The sequence below is a fragment of the Motacilla alba genome, chromosome 10, assembly GCF_015832195.1.
Source record: "Motacilla alba alba isolate MOTALB_02 chromosome 10, Motacilla_alba_V1.0_pri, whole genome shotgun sequence".
NCBI classification, from domain to species: Eukaryota; Metazoa; Chordata; class Aves; order Passeriformes; family Motacillidae; genus Motacilla; species Motacilla alba.
The window spans coordinates 8654798-8672217 of record NC_052025.1 but is presented as its reverse complement, the minus strand read 5'-3'; the positions used below and the strand labels follow the sequence as shown (position 1 = coordinate 8672217).

Sequence of the window (17420 nt, the reverse complement as noted above, 5' to 3'; positions counted from 1 at the left end):
TTACTGATTTCCACATTTGCAATAGAAAAACTGTATATAGTCATTGACTGTAAAAGTAGTCACTTAAATAGTTCCTAGAACTGTACAGTTACATGACATTACTGAGTATTTCATAGGCTAAGATAATATGATGGCAGCTCATAAAACACTGATGTTTAGGCTGTCCAAATAGAAATTTAAATGACCTTCTGCTCCTAATTTAGAGTCAGCTCAGCAAATTAGCAGTTTCCAGTTTCTAAAATGAAATATTCATTTTCTTCCTCAAATATATGGGTTAATTTGTGTTTCTACTGATTAATCAACTGAAGAATTCAAAACATTAATTATGCCATCATAAGAGTCTGTCTCAACATCAAATTTTACAACACTCACTCTAAAGCTAATTTAAAGTTCAAGTGTTGGAAGTCAAAAGGATAACTTTTGTCCAATTATAACAATCTTTAAAGCAACTGAAATATATATTTAGATATACCCGTGTTCACAAAATTGTTATCCCTAGAAAATAAAAATAAAGCATCACCACTGATTTTTAGTGAATGAAAAAAGGTATAGATGGGAGGCTCTTTTAGTCCTCAATTTAAACCTCCTTGCTTTTGGAAATTAATTCAGATAATTAGTGGTGAGCTGATGGCCACTGTCTGGGAGGTGGGCCCAAGGACTGAGAGCAGGATGTTTGCTTTAGGCTTTGAGACCAAACAGAAGAAGAGGTGCAGGGAAACGTGCAGAGTCTGTGTTTCACCCAGCAAACAGCCAGGCCCAGCCTGTCCTGCAGCCTCTCAGCAGGGCTGTCACTGGCAGGCTGATGTGAGCACACCTGGTGCCACTGCTGGGCTGGCCAGGCCAGGCCAGGGCAGGAGGGGGCTCAGCGTGCCCTGCGTGGGATGTAGCACCTCCTGCAAACACTGCAGCAGTGCAAGGCGTTCCCTGGGGGCAGCTCACACCTGCAGCACTGCCACTGCTCCCTGGGGCAGCTGCAGCTCCAGGCAAGGCTCAGCTCCTGGGCTTCCTGCCATGGCTGGACCTCTGGATGAGTCAGTGCCCAGCACAGCACAGCTTGTTTTACCCCAAACAGCACACAGCACCACAAACCAGGCACCATTACCTTGTGACAGACACACACAACTGTGATGGGGCAGCTAGAGTTTGAGTACCATGAACTCCTCATGCCAGGAGGAAAGGAGGAATAAAACACAGTTCATTTTTTAAAATACCTGAGGAAAAAAACAATGGCAGCATTTTGCATTTCACATTTCACTGCATGCACTCTATTTACTCGTGATCTTTCACACTGCAGAGAGATGCCCAACATCTACCAAGGCATGAGTGTGTGTGTGCCTATGGACAGAGTTACTTCCCTCCAGAAATTCCCCCAAGCCTTTCTGATGAATCATTTCTCAACACAGTTCCTTAAGTTCAGCCACAACTTGAATCTACATATGTAGGCAAAGACATGAGAAACAATTCAGATAAGTCTAAGAAATCTTTTCTGCTTGGCTGTGACATCAGAATTACTGTCTCCTGAGCTTCCCAGAGAACGGACGCCCTGAAGCAGGAGGAATTGTCCTCTCAAAGTCTATTGCCAGCACCTGCCCTCCAAAGCCTTGGGACTTGACTGCAGTTGGCTACAACAATTTCGAGTACTGAAACATGAGTCTGAGCTAATTATAGCAAAATTATGTCTTTGATGCAGTTTTTTCCTCTGAAAGAAATGGTGTGCATCCCATGCAACTTTGTTTACTCAGGCTCTCTTTCTGATTTTATTTCCTAAAACTCATCATTTGCTTTACTTCCTTTCAGAGTACAATCTACTGTGTGATGTACATATTTGGTGGGTAAGACCAACAGTTTTATCCTCTCTGGATACACACAAAACCAGTCTTCTCCAACTGCATTTGGCCAGCAGTCTGGGAACTACCAGTTACAAAGCTGAAGAGACTTAAAGCAGTATTCACATCAAAATTACTCCATGTGAAATACATTTTCAATATTGAAACATTACCTCCCACCTTCTCTCAGTCTTTCATAAATGCTGCCTAAAGCATGTCCTTGTAAATGGATTAAACACAAAATTTTAATGTATATTTAGAAATGATTTTAGGAAGTATGGATTGCTCTCTCTATTGAATGTCTGAGTAATAACTGGAGCTGGAGGGTGAGGCTTGGTGCAGCAGCTCTCTTACCTCCATGATGGGGTTGGAGGCCAAGACCTTCTCCTCAACATTGGCTTCACTGGCAGATCCACTGACTGTGGCAAAGTACCTCATGGCATACTTAGCAGAGACAGTCTTCCCAGCTCCAGACTCCCCACTGACAATGATTGACTGATTTCTCTCATCTCTGAAACACAAACAAATGTTAATGCCCAGCTGTTCTCTCAAAGACACTTCTTTTCTGTGTCCCCAGCTTGGCAACAACCCCTCCACCATGGATGTTAGCAGTACGGCATAAGGTGAGTGCAGGTGGCAGACACAAGGCAGTTAGCTGCAGAGCTGCCTGGCTGGACTGCCTGCCAGCAGGATGCTCCTCCAGGATGGATGCTGCTGTGGCAGCCAGCAGGATGCTCCTCCAGGACGCACGCTGCTGTGGCAGCCAGCAGGATGCTCCTCCAGGACGCACGCTGCTGTGGCAGCCAGCAGGATGCTCCTCCAGGACGGACGCTGCTGTGGCAGCCAGCAGGATGCTCCTCCAGGACGGACCCTGCTGTGGCAGCCAGCAGGATGCTCCTCCAGGACGGACCCTGCTGTGGCAGCCAGCAGGATGCTCCTCCAGGACGGACCCTGCTGTGGCAGCCAGCAGGATGCTCCTCCAGGACGGACCCTGCTGTGGCAGTCCAGCCAGCAGAGCTGCTTAGAGAACCTGGCTGTGGCAAAGGATCTGTTGCTGCTATTCACTACATGCTTCTGCAACTACTTCTACCCAGAGTCTGTGGCACAGGGCTCCACTAAATTGTCAGTGCTCATTAGTAAAGATCATGAATGCCACCTTACAGAGGGAGAAACCAACAGCAGAATCAGCCACAGAAACCTTTCGTCCTCTGCTCTAATCACCAGCTTATCCCAGAATTGTTCTGAATCTGAAAAATTCAAGCATGGCTGTTCAGGACAGAGGGAGTAGCTCTGGAGTGAAGACAGTCCTTTTGTTGAGGGAAATTTTCTTCTCTTGTAAAAAAGAATAATTCCCATTTGGCCCTAAGACAATTTTCTCTCAACTCACAGAGAACTCTGTGCACAAACCCGACTACATGAGTAAACAACACATTACAAAACACAGAAATTAACATTAATAGAGCCTGAAACTTTTACAATAAAGACCATATGTCCTTTATAAAGCTTTTACATTTTCAAAGCAAAAGAAATTTAGAAAAAGGTATTTTGAAATATTCCTATGAGTTGGGTAAGCTTAATCCTATTTTACACACTAATGTGAAAAGAAGCAAAAGGAGGAATAAAACTTTGCCCCAAAGCTTTACAGAGCTGGGGCTGGAACACAGAGAGCATGGCCAAGGTACAGCACAGGAGCTGTGAATGACATTTCAGGCACCTCCATGTTCAGGCAGCACAGTGACAGTCTGCAGGGCCTGCCAGTGGCACCAGGAAACGAATCAGAGACATATGCATGGAAAAACTACCTATGGTTTCTGTAGCCTAAAGGTCTGGCAGAAGATCTGGCTTCTGTCTCTGGGATGATAGAAAAACCCCTGCTGATGAAATAATGAAGCTATTTATCTAACATGTATAAATTACATGTGTTCCTTCTCTGTGTTTGGCCTGTCCACCTTGGTCAAAAGTTAGTGATTTTGTCTCAAATTGGTGTTACGTGCCATGCTTACCAGCCCATTGGTATCCCAACACAGAAGCAGCCCCAGATGGACAGGACTGTGTGCATGTCCCTCAGCATGGCCTCTAATGCACCATGGCCCCAGAGGCAAGAGCCCCTCCTCCTTGTCCTCCCTCTCTCTCTCCCAGGATGATGTCAATGCCTGTGATAACCCTGAGGTCCCTCAGACACCTCGGGTGCCTGGCCAGGCCTTCCCAGCTGGCTGAAGAACAGTGACCAGCTCTGTCTGCCAGCCTGGAGTTGAACACCATTCTCATCAGATCCATTTGGTCTTCCCCTGGTTTGCTGTGGTCCCTGATGGAGCTCCTGACCACCTGCTCTCCCCAGGGAGGACCAGGTTGTGTGGTCAGCAGCACAAACATCATCCACACCGACTGACCTCTGCTGTCAAATCAAGCCAATTTAAGTCCAACAGATATGAGGGCACTACAAACTGGACAAGACCCCACAACAACTGTTGAGTTAAGCCCAGTTAAGCACCTGTGGGCACAGGCTCTAGGTAACAATTATTTACAGACCCTCCTGCAATTCTCAAGGTCTCATCCTTCAAGAACAATGCCAAGCCCTCAGATAAGAGCACAGCTCCAGCACCACTTTGTGCTGCTCAAAGCCACAGGCTGAAGGAGCCTCTGTCACCCATCCCTGGGAGAGCCAAGGCAATATCTGTCTAAGCAAATTAAAGTACCAGTTGAGGCAGATTTTCCACATTTTGGTTAAAAGAATTTACTTGGAATGCCTGAGCGCTGCTTTAAATTTAATAGCAAAGTGTTAAGAAGATCAAAGCAACCTAATTTTATGTTCTCAACTTCCATGTAACACATGCAGTAGGTGTGAATGACTACAGCACAGTTCCCACATTCATGCACACCAAGCTGTCAGTCTCGGTGGGACAGCCAGGGGAAGGCAGAACTGTTCAGCTGATAACCCAGGCTGTGCAGTCCAGTCTCACAGACCCACTGCCAGATGCCAGCCTTGGCCACAGGGCTCATCCCTCCCTCTGATGAGGCCTCGTGTGACAGTGGCCATCAAGCCTCTCTGCAGGGAGGTCTGTGCGCCTGGGATGGCTTGCATCCCAGTAACAATAAAGATTTCCAGCTGGAAAATGAAGAAGAAACACTCTTGTTTCTTGCCCCTTCCCCTCACAGAGGTCACTCGTGGTAGACAGAGGTGTGTGGGAGAGAGCCCGTGGCTCAGGAAGCTGCAGGAGTTTTATGGATCCTCCTGCTCAAGGAGAGCAGCAGCAGGATGCAGGAGAAATCCAAGTAAATGCCTGAAAATGTACGTCTAAACGGGACAACTGGTAACAATTTTCCTCTCCCACAGACAGTTCCTGCAGCGAGTCAAAACCAACCTCTTCTTCACAGGATCGGCACCATTCTCTTTTTTCCTCCTGTGCTCTTTGAAATAGAAAAAAGAAAACCCCATGCCATTTGAAAACATGAAACTTCTGGTCTGATTGCAGGGACTGCCGAACACAGGAGATAGGCAACAACAGAACAAGCTTTTCATTTGCAGATCACCAGCTGTTTCATGTATTAAACATCATTAAATATATGAAGACTGAGGAAGCTCTATGAAATGGATCCTCTGATGGTTAAGATTTTTTAGTTCCCAAAGTACAAAAATCTTTCAGAAAACCAAGGAATGCAAACTCACTCAGACTTCTGACAAAACAGACTTCTGACAAAACTGTCAATAAACACCAAGCTCTTTTGCCAAGAAAAGACATGGAAATAAAGGTGTCTCATTATAACTGTCACATTCCTGAAGGACACGTGTGGGAGCGTGGAATACACACACTGGTTTTCCAGTCCTTAGCCTCTTATCAGGAGGGACTTATTCCATTTTTACAAAGACAGTAATGAAAAAAATTAGATGGAAATAATTTCTCATTAACAATACTGTTGCTAATTAGCTAGAGTTTCTTTCCACCCTGTCATAAGATATGAAGATTTCTCTTCTCCTCATGTGCCCAGGAATAAGGGATCCATTATTTCATTCCTGCCTGAGTGCATACACACATCCACATTGCAAACACTGCCCTAGAGAAGAGAGGGTTTGCTCTGTGTGAGCTGAAGGCACTGCTGCTGTCCCTTCTGCAGGGACCTTCTGTGTGTGCAGCAGGCACCATGGCACACAAAGGGCTCCCTCAGTGTCTGCAGCAGTGTCCTCCTGCCAGCGCTCCATCCACGCTCAGGGCTGCTCTTGTCTCCCCAGTACATTAATCCATTGTTCTGCTTTAACACACTGGAGTGCCCATCCTCTAGCATATTATTCTTTGTGCTTCTTGGCAGAGAGAAAGGAAAGCACAACACACCCCAGATCACACTGGGCACTGGAAGGGGAAGGGACAGCCTCACACAGCCCAAACCGCAGCAGGGCACGAGCTCTTACTGCCACAGCCCCGGCAAGGCTCGGCTCATGGACATCCTTGCACCACTGCACCTCCATCCAGTCTTGGAGGAGGTGCAGTGCTCCTGCCAGGCAGCTGTGCCAGCTCAGCAGAAAGCTCTTTAACATAAAGCTTTAAAGAAAAAAGCCCACCACATTTAAAAGGAAAATAACAAGTAAACTCGCATCAAAGCCCCTTGGATGATGTAGGAGATGCAGTGAGAATTATTTTTTTCATGGTTTGGTATAAGCAGTGGTCTAAAGAATAGCTTCTGTTTATGTCAAATGAAATTTTCATAATCAGGCTGTGCTAAAAACAAAACAAAATTCAAAAGAACAAAACAAAGAAAAAATTCCCCAGAAAACAAGTGACACCACCCAAGTTCCCTCTGAGATACATACTACACCTTTAGAGTTATTTTTAGTTAAATCATTAGCCCCTGACCTTTGACCTGACATTTTGAGTACTTAACATGTTGCCAGTCAGAAAAAAAAGCTATAATTATAACTTTCAGCCAATGAAACAAGTAAGTAGGGCAACAGCTTTATGTGTGACACCTCTTTGCAGCCAGATGCCACATTTTATGCAATATTTCATCTTCCTGCAGTTTTTTCTCTGCATAAAACATGTAAATAGATGATTTTAAAATTAGGATTACTTCTGAATGGAGGGAACATTTTAATTATGCTTTTGCAAACAGAAATAAGGAAAAGCAATCTGGGAAATGAGAGGTGGAGGAGCACTCTTTCCCACAAAGGCAGATAGCAATCAGATCCTAGCACACAGAACTACATCACCTTGATGCAATATTAAGCCAAATTATCTTGAAAAGATAAGACTGAAACAGTTTGACTGGGAGCAATTTAGCACTCATGGAAACACCACGTTATGTTCAGGCACCAGTCAGGATCACATTCAGCTTCTGCTGCCTCTGAACAGCAGAAGAATAAAGGAATGACAAAACTACATTAAAAGTGCCATTTTAAGATGTCAGGCCCAGACACTCCACAAGCTGAAATGTGAAATGATAGGCTGAGATTGCTCGCAGCAGCAGAGGATTTGGTTCAGACCTCTTCTGTGTAAATTCTCTCAGGCCTATACTTTGGGAATCATGGGAGGGTAACAGCTACTTCTTGATAAATACAAGAATGAGCCCACACTATGCAACACCTAACTGGTAATTTAAAGTGTTCTTTACCATAAAAAATAATGCCGAACCATATTTCTGCATAGGCTGGTAACTTTTAAAGACAATTTTACTTTATCTACAAAATTGTGTTGACAGGCAATATGTTTATGAGGAAATTCACTGTCAGAGTGCCAAAACTGAAAAGATTTAGTCTTACCTAGTTCCTGGAAGCTTGAGATTACAGCCTACCTAGCAACAAGGGCTTCTCATGCTTTGAATAAACATTGCAAAATTTAACACTGAAGATAGCTTCTGCTCAAAGAAGGTTCAGCATTGAGGAAGAAAGAGTGCTGCAAACTGCCTTGAGATACCTCACATACAGAAAAGGGTTTTGCAGATTATGAATGAAATGACAACACAAAAGAAACCAGCAAGTGGTTACAAAAACATCACCTTGCTCTCAAGAGGTGAAAAAACCCTTTGTTGAGGATATGCATGTATCTTAATGCAATGCTTTTAACAGCACTGGCTACTTTAAATTTTGTAAATTTTCTAAAAATGTACAGTAGATGCTTTCAGAAGAGCTCAGTGTGGAGGAACTGCTCCTCCCACAAGGGCAGAGCTGTCAGATATACTGGAAGCAAGAGCAAGACTCACTGGGCACCTCCAATTTGTACAGAGTGCTGCAACAACACTGACCAACCATTGACAGCTGTCATTATCCAGGGCAGCTTGTCATGATTTCAGTTGACCAATGAAAAAATTGAGGCAAAAAAAGAAAAACCAGTGCAAGAATTGAAACATCAAAGTTGCTAATATTTTTTTCAAATAATTTTCAAACAATTTTCCTTCAAAATTGCACCCACCTAAGCTGCTTCCCACAAAACCCAAACCAGCTTACTGCATCAAAGTCATCACTTCCACAGCAAACTGTCCAAACAGACCAGGATAATCAAGACATACAGACTAAAAAGTCCTTACAGAAATCTTTGTTAACTGTTGTATTTGCAGGGAATGCCACGACAAAGGCAGGAATGATGCATCTGACTCCATGTTCTCAGAAGGCTAATTTATTACTTTATAATACTATATAATTTAAAGGATACTATACTATACTAAAGAATACAGAAAGAATACTTATCAATGCTAACAAGATAATAATGAGAACTGGAGACTCTTTCCAGAGTCCTGACATAGCTTGGCTCTGATTGGCCAAAGAGTCAAAACAATTCACATGAAAGCAATGAAAAAATCCCCTTTGGGTAAACAATCTCCAAACACATTCCACACATGAGCACAACACAGGAGAAGCAAATGAGGTAAGAGTTGTTTTCCTTTTTCTCTGAAGCCTCTCAGCTTCCCAGGAGAAAAATCCTGAGCAAAGACATTTTTTCAGAGAATGTGAATGCCACAGTTAATCTTCTTCCTCTGTACCAACTGAAAATCTCTCTCTGAAGCAGGAAAACTAAAAGTTAAAAGCCTCTCTGTCAATAAGCATTTCAGAGAGGATTAAAGAAGCCCAAAGCTATTCTATTGAATCATCAAAGCACAACACTTTTTTGTGCTTTTTTTGCTTCCTATGACTGATGCATCAGATGTATCACTTGATCTTGGCTTTCAGACTCATGACTCCACAGCAAATAATGTTAAATACATGTATATAAGCACACCCCCTACACAAACATCAACTTGGGAAAACAAACAAAAGGAATACAGAATTACTGACAACAAAAGGAACACAGAAATTATTGACATCAACCTCAATACTCCTATCAATCCATTCATACCCAAGCTACCAGCATCCCTCCCTGGAAAAACTGTATCATTAACAGCTGATTTGAAAAGATTCTGATACAGACTTTGAAATGCTTGCCTGTGATGAACTACTTCCAAGTTGAATTGCCTCCATGTCTTAACACAGATGAGATTGTCAGAAAAGATTAGAGTGCAATATTCTTAATATATAAAGAAGTAAGCAAATAACAGGGCAATTTAATGAGAAGAACATTAGTACTTAGGTTGCCTTTGATCCTAAATCATTTATGTTTGTTAACCTTGAGGCCACTGCCAAGGTGTTGATGTTTTAAAGAAGCTTTTTGTCAGGGTGATTTAAAGGCCACCACCTCCAGGACATCTTCCCTCCTCACTGCCTCAGTGCTAAAAGGTCAATTAATTAAATCTCCTGGCTTTTATTTTTTTTCTCCCTTTTTTCCCCTTCCCTCTGTAGAGTTGCTACTGCTTTATTCTTTTCTTTTGGAATAACAGGTTTAGATTACGGGTAAGGGCATCAACCCCACTGCGTATGATAATTTCATTTTTACTTAACTCAAAACAGCAGAAACTGTTGCTAAAGACAACTGATGCTGTGATCTTCAAAAACTAAAATTCCCTACTGCTTGAATGCAAGTGCCCAATAAATAGCTTTAATTTCATCTAGGAGTGAGAGTTTGGTCTTCTTTATCTCACTACTGCTCTTCTACTGCAGTTCTGTGGGGATAAGATAGACTTGTAAGCCTGAAATTGCTTTACATTTTTAAAACAGTGAATTTTCAATGACCAAAATACCTGACATAACTGCCAGGGAAGGAACCTGTGACTCAGGGAACATTTGGGAGAGATCCTGTTCTGAGCACACACACACACAAGTAGCACCAGCACCAGTGTGCATCGTGCCCATCAAAGACAGAGAAGGAGCTCAGTGCTCTGCCATCCTACAGCTGAATTCTGGCAGCAGGAAATCCAACCCAAGAAAATAACTGAAAAACGAATGACATTGCTGAAAGGTCAGATAGGAGTCGCTCTGAAATGCTGGCAGGTTTGAAGTCTTGCTGTTCTTTCATCAGCTGCAGCTTCTCTGAGAGACACAGGAATAACTAAGGATGAACAAAAATTTAGTTTAAGCTATGTTTCGTGTTTTACACCTTAAAGCATTTCCAAACCTCTCAAGGATACATGTACATACATGCAGCTGATATGATTTAGTGTCTCCAGCAGTATAAACAAAACTCTGACCAAGGTAAACATCCTATTTTTGCAATCAATCTCTCAGCATCCCCATCGTGTATTTGTGAGAGCATATGACCAAAATAACCTGTAGTATCTACAGTCAGAACATTCACAGATCTTTGACAGCATGGCTAAAAAAATTTGTTTAATAATGATAATTTCCCTCACCATGAGCCACTGGTAACAAAGCCAAAATAAATGAAGTTTACCCAATGCACTTAAAATAAATCAGTGTGGAAGTGCTAAATATTACTGTAACTGCTTTATTGATGTTCCCAAGTAACTCAGAAGTACTGCTATTATAGGAATCACAGAATCGAAGAATAGAAAAATACATCTAATAACCCACATATTCCAAACAGCTCACTCAGTCTTGGAATAATTACCCCCAGAAAAAAAATTGAACTCCTTTCTTGTGAAATCCAGCAGATTTCATCAGGTATCAATATACAGTGAAGAGTTCTCTGCAGTACTGAATGTTTTGTGAGCTTCACAGAAAGAAGCTTCATTACCTCCTTAAGAAATTCAGGAAGGACCTTCCCAGCCCCAGGTGGCTAAAGGCAGCCCTGTGTCCTGAGGACTGGCATCTCCCCAGGCAGGAAAGAGGATGCACAGCTGATGAATGCAGGCAGAGGAATAAAGCACCAGAAAGACAAATCCATACTATAAGATGAATAAGGTTTTGCACAACTCATCTGAAGGCTCACTAAATATGTCTGATTTCAATAAACCCTGAAATAAATTGTGTTTCCTAAAATTACCAGTGACTGTAGACTTGAAACCAAACCATAGCCACATTTTTTTTTCCAGGACACTCTTCTCTTTTCAGCACACAATGTGGTTTTGGAGTGATACAAGGATTTAGCTTTTTCTTGCAGACTCACCAGCCTGTGCTCTCCTCAAGAGCTGCCCTCCCAGTCCCCTGCCACAGTAGGTCCCAGGTTCATTTTTTGGGCAGCTGTGCTCCACTTTTCTGTGATGCTCCCACTGTTACAATCACTTGTTTTTCTAGAATACCAAAATTGCTTCTCCACTTATCTTACAATAAAAGGCAGCTGTAAACCCCACCAGTGCTGGGAGGTTTAACACAGTCAATGCAATATATTTAGCTTCACCTTTGCCTAAGGGCAGTGCTGTGTGGCAGCAGACAAGGCTCAGCTGCACTCCTTCAGTGCAAAGGCCTTTGAAACTCAGCCCAGGGCACGCAGCATCTGCTAGAAGCCATTATAAAACCTGGCAACTCTACAAACCCAGGATTTGCTTTTCAAACAGAAGTAATTTAACTGTTCAATAAATAAATAAATAAACAAACAAGAATTCATTCAGCACTTTTCTAATCCTCTTGGACTGATGGAAAGCAGCAGCAGCCAGCCCTGGGCTGCCTTCCTGGCACCTCTCACATCGAGGGCAGGAGGCAACATCTTGCCCTTCATCAACCTTCCCAATAAACTATTTAAATCTCAAAGTTCTTCACAGCCTTAAATAAATTCTGCTATCCCCTGTTTCTGGATTTGGCTAGCGGCCCCCTTGGAATGGCGAAGTTCCCCTGCTTTGTCCTTTTACTTTCCAACTGCTTCAAGCCCACACCTTGCCATTTTTTCTGCAGCTGCTGAGCTGCTCTCCCTGAGAGGTCACCTTCCCTGCGACCAGGCAGACCTGGTGAGCACTCTGCCTTCACCCCTACTCCCCTTACCCTTCATTTCCCAAGTTTCCCTCTTGCAGTGCTGTTTGAGCAGCAGGCACAGCCCCTTCCCCTGCAGAGCCACGCCACCATGGCACTCCCAGTGCTGAAGCCTCCAAATTCACCTGCACTGGCACATCCCAAAAGGTCCAGCCTGACACAGAGAATTCGTTTTTTCCACCCTCCAAATTCACCTGCACTGGCACATCCAAAAGGTGCAGCCTGACACAGAGAATTCGTTTTTTCCACCCTCCAAGGCTGGTGTGTGGATTCACATGGTAACATCTGTAAAACATGCAGAAAGTGCAAAGTGCTAGGTGAGCACCAAGGATGGTCACCAGAGACTGAAGTGTTCTGAACCATTCTGTAGTGACGTGATGGGCAAAGAGCTAAAGAACACAAAAGAAAAAGTGAGTTAAAAGTGCTTTGCCCCAGAAGCTAGCACACAACAGCAGCCACATTTCTGCGTCTGTTCCACCTTCACATGCTGCATCCATTGGTTTATTCTGACCACCTGGATTTAACATGCTCTGGCCTGACACATCCCAGTCTTCACAGACACCACACATTAACAATTCAGAGAATTCTTCAGCTGCAACCTTGAGTCACAACAATTGCTCCTGACTAAGCAGTTAATTAATTCTTTGTAAAGCATTCACTTTTAATAAGCGTGAAACATCAGTTCAATAAACCATGTTCTTTAATCTCCTTTCTAAATATATTTCCAGTTTAACTTGTTTTTTTTTAAGCCTAACAGCATTTCTCACTGACATCTTTGTCTGCTGGAGAAAAGAGGATGTTCTGAGCACAGGGCCAGTGACAGGAACCTCAGTGCCTGGGACCAATTCTGGGCTGATCCAGGCCTGGCCACAGCACACCACCTCTGCTTTGTCTTCTATACAAGCAGAAATTGAGACTCCAGTATCAGAGGAGACAGGCTTTGGTAGGGCTTGTAAAGTGCTTGGAAGACATGGAACCCTCAGTGAAAGCAAATATTATTAGGAATAGATGTCACCTGGCACAGAGACCCCTTAACACTGCAGGAAAGGAGGGCATGAAAAATGCAGCTCATTTGCTCATTTTTGTACACTGAAAGCATTGAACTGAACTCCCCTGTCAGTTACACACTCTATTCTCACATATTTTATTGTCAAGCTGGTGTCACCAAGTCACCAGACACAGGATCAGGATTTCTGATTCAGGGCCTCAAAGCTCTGCTTTTGCCACCTTGGTGAACTCACCAAAGCTGCCCTCCCAATCCCCATGTCTGCTTCAACTTATAAAATAGAAGCAATGATGCTGATCTCTCTCTCCCAAAGTAAAGAACTTTGGCATCTGCTCAAACATGCAAAGCAAAGGTGAAATAATATTATTATCCACAACCTGAATTCTCATGAGTCCGTTCCAGCTGCAAACTCAACCACTCCAAAACAGATCAAGTTCTTAAGAATCTTTGTTTCTCTTCAACAACAGCTTGGTAAAAGCATTCTGCAACACTCATAATCAGACTATGTACTTTTTTTTTTTAATTAACAAAATGCACTACTTGTCATTTTAATTACATCCAGGAAACACAGCTCTTGACTGTAAAAATGTCAAAAGGTGAAAAGATAATGAATTGTCAGTAACATCTCCCAACACACACAAATGAGGAAAACTGAGGTCAGCACATGACAGACTGCACTCCAGAGGAGCACAGAGATGAGCCAGCACTCTGCAACTGCTGTATCCAGGGATTAGTCAGAGGTCACTCCTGCAACAGTTTAGGAAAGCTCATTGCTTAGCTACCAGCAGGACACCTCATGTGAACTCCAGCTGCCAGCTACAACCACACTTAACCCTTTTGCTGCCTAAAAACAATCACTGCTTGGACAAGGAGTCCCTCATGTTATACCAAGTTGATTCCCCCATCAGCCATCTTGTACCCGTAACATCATAAAATGTCAGGCTCCAGGGGTAAGAAACTACTCCAAAATCATCTCATCAGAAAGGAAAGCTTTTCCCTTGGCATTCTAACACTAGGGGCCCAGAAACGCCACCTCTTTTCAAGGCAGATGTTTAACCCAAGGAGTCCCATGTCATGGCCAGAGGTGGAGGATGGCCACTGTGTTTGTGCAGCACCCACCACAGCAGGCTCTCATTCCACAAGTGGATGCAGAGCTGGGACAGGCTGTCCATCATCCCTGCCATGGGGAAATACAGCATCCATCTATCAGACACTCAGAAGCAAAGCAGCAGCTGATCAAATGTGCATTTTTATATGAGGATATCATCTTGGGATAACTGGAGACTGTCAGTAAAGATGCTTTCAAAACACCTACTCAACAGTTCACCAAGCTTCCTTTTGAACAAAAAGTGATAGAAAAATATCTTCCTGTAGGTGAAAGCCATCAGAAACACACAGAAAAGCTGACAAAACAGAGAGGCAGCCTGCTTATTAAAGATAATTTAATGAAAAAGCTACACAGTACCACTAAATAAATCACTATACTTTGTCCAAATAGAAAAAGCAAAACTTTGGAAATTGATGCATTAAACACTGTTGTTTTCCTTGCTGGCATTCATTAAGGTTTATACCGATCTCATCAGAATGCAATTCTGTTTGCAGAGGTTACTTTCAACTTAAATGATGTTCACAACTTCACTAATTAATCAGAAGAAAATCTCAAAGTTAATTTATTAAATTGAATTTGCTGTATCTGCCATCAACCACAAGCAGGATGGAACAAATCAGATGAACAAAGTGCTGATAAAAAAAATACATTATCTTAATTACTGCAATACACCATCACTAGGCAGGGGAAAGAATCCTGTGAAGTGATTTTTCCCTAATAGTGTTAGGAAACTGATAATCTTAAGTCTCATACATTAATGCAATTCTTAACAGTTTCAAGAGTATAATTATCATCTTACTGAAAACCATAGAGTTGAAAATGTATTGAATATTCTATTGAATATTACAAAGAAAATGAGCTGCACCTGCTGATGGTTATGAATCCTACACAAGCTGTAATTGAAAATCAAAAATAAAATGTTTGGCAACTGAAGCTTTGCTTCAATTTTCATAGTTACCACAGAGGGGTACCTGAAGACTGAACTTGGGTTTTGTCAACAATTTGGAAACACTGACATACAAAAGTGGCATGCATTGCAGCTCAAAGGAATCAACAGATGCAAATACCCACATGCTGACATTGAGGTTTATATTTCTGGGACAAAAATATATTCTTCAATAATGATTTTCTTCCTTCTACATCACTCACCTGCCTCAAACAGTCCCAAGCCTGTATATATTCACTCAAATGGAGTGAGCTATCCAGGGACAGCACACTGCCAAGGTTGAGGAGAGCCCTTGGGTGCAGGTCCCAGCTCTCTCCAAAAGCACAGCTCGTCAGAGCTGCACCTACAGAACCACTCTGCACAAAACCCACAGGGACATGTCCCCAGCTGAGGGACCCTGCTCCCTCCCACTGGGACAGCCCCTGGACAGAGCAGATCTGCTCCAAACCCTCACAGTCTGGAGGCTCACACAACCCAGACCAAGAGAGTTACTGGTGAGAATGAAGCACTCAGAGCCCTAAGCCTAGCACACTTTAGGTGCAGTTGTAAAACTAGATCACTGCTTATTTTAGGCACAGCACAGGAAAGGTGTCTGAAACAAAGCTGTCAGTCTGTGCAGAGCAGCAGCAGGAGATGGAGAGAGAAAAGGAAACAGGTACAAAGACACAGATGACAAGGGAGGAGGAGAAGGGAAAGGGGCAAAGGAAAGAAATAATCCAAAATGAGATTAGTCTTAAGAGCTGTGCAAGTTGTCCTGCACTGAAAAAGACAGAAAGCTACCAAGCAGACAGTATCCACTTATTTTACTGTTGGCTATGGGTAAAGATGAGCCATGCTCCCCCCACTAACCCTCCACTGGAAACTGGTGACAGAACTGCTGTAGGAAGAGGAAATGAAGAGGCTCAAACAGGCCCAGCACTTCCAGCAGCAGGTACCCCATCATTTGGCTCCCACGAGGCAGGAAATGCCACATGCAAAGGTATCTTTATGTGCTGCTTTGCACTGCAATCAACCCCAAGCAATTGCTGTGTATCATTTCTCTGCACAAGCCAGATGTGAGCTCCATCCCTGTCACTCCAGTGGGCAACATTTTTGCACTGTATTTCTTCTGAAAGACAATGCAAATATTTAATCACTGGCTTTCCAGATTTCTGCCCCGAGGCATTTTCTTTGGCTGAAGAAGGCTCCAGAGATCATTTAGTTAACCATGCACATGGATGGAGTTTCTCAGCTGCAGCAGATGAAGCAATGAAGCTGGAAAGAACAAACTCTAAATCACTAAATTATAAATTAACAAGAAGACCTAAGGAGTAAATATTTAGAAGAGCTCACTGAAGCCTTAAGGATAGGAGCATCATGACTAATTATTCCAGTGATCATTTAAACATGGAGTTAGGAAAGATCAGAAACAAGAGAAAAATAAATCTCACCAATTACACACATAAATGCAGATTAATGCCATATGACTAGCTACCACATGAATATGCAATGCACTTATTAAAATGTTAATACAGCAGTCACAATCTGATTTTCATTTTTAAATAGTCAGCTGCAGAAATGTAAAACTTTTCTTTTTCTCTAACTTCATAATTCAGAAGTAAAAGGTGATTTGTTCAGAGTATAAAAAACATCAGTGAAGTTAAAGGGTGGGATTTAGTAATTGTAAGCAGCAATACAAAACTAAATTCAATTATCAAAACCGGTATGTTGTAATGATAGAAAAAGTTCCTAAAAACAAGGCAAAAAAAACCCCAAACAAATAGAAAAGGAAATAAACACTGTAAAGCTAAAACAATTTAATTGTTACTTTAGTGTAGAGAATTTTTTTCAGTTGCATTGTGTGCCCAGATTTCATTTTGCAACTATGAAAGCACTGTCAGTCATAAAAGAATAACAAATTGTTTATAACAGAGACACATAAAGTAATTAATTAAATAATCCAGAAGGCTTATTTAAGCTAATCTCCATAGTCATACAATTTCTCATCATTTGTTTCAAAAAGGAACTCCTACCACATCTTGTTTGTTGTTATTCAGGACAGCAGACCTGCCGGAGGCTGCAGCGAGAGCTGAAGGTAATTAACGCAAGAAGGAAAAGCCACAGAGGAAACTCCAGCCAAAATCTCAGCCCCCCCGAGCCTGCCCAGCAGCAGAGAGTGCCAGTGGTGGCAGACAGACAGACATCTCCATGGCACAGGCACACACAACACAGGTGATCCAGCAATTTGGCATTTCAGCACCAGCAGGAGGTAAGCCCACTTCACTCAGGGGTTAGAGTTGGCCAGTGGAGACAGATCCCTCTCCAACCTCCTACTT

The 17420-nt window shown here is 42.8% G+C and overlaps 1 protein-coding gene across 1 annotated transcript in view; it reads right to left on the bottom strand.

Annotated features, from left to right (window-relative positions):
• Nucleotides 1-17420, bottom strand: part of MYO5A (myosin VA) — a 90018-nt gene that overhangs the window by 53175 nt on the left and 19423 nt on the right. The window contains exon 5 of the mRNA XM_038147310.1: nt 2181-2337. Within this exon, the coding sequence (XP_038003238.1) occupies nt 2181-2337 (157 nt within the window). The remainder of the gene's footprint in view (nt 1-2180; nt 2338-17420) is intronic.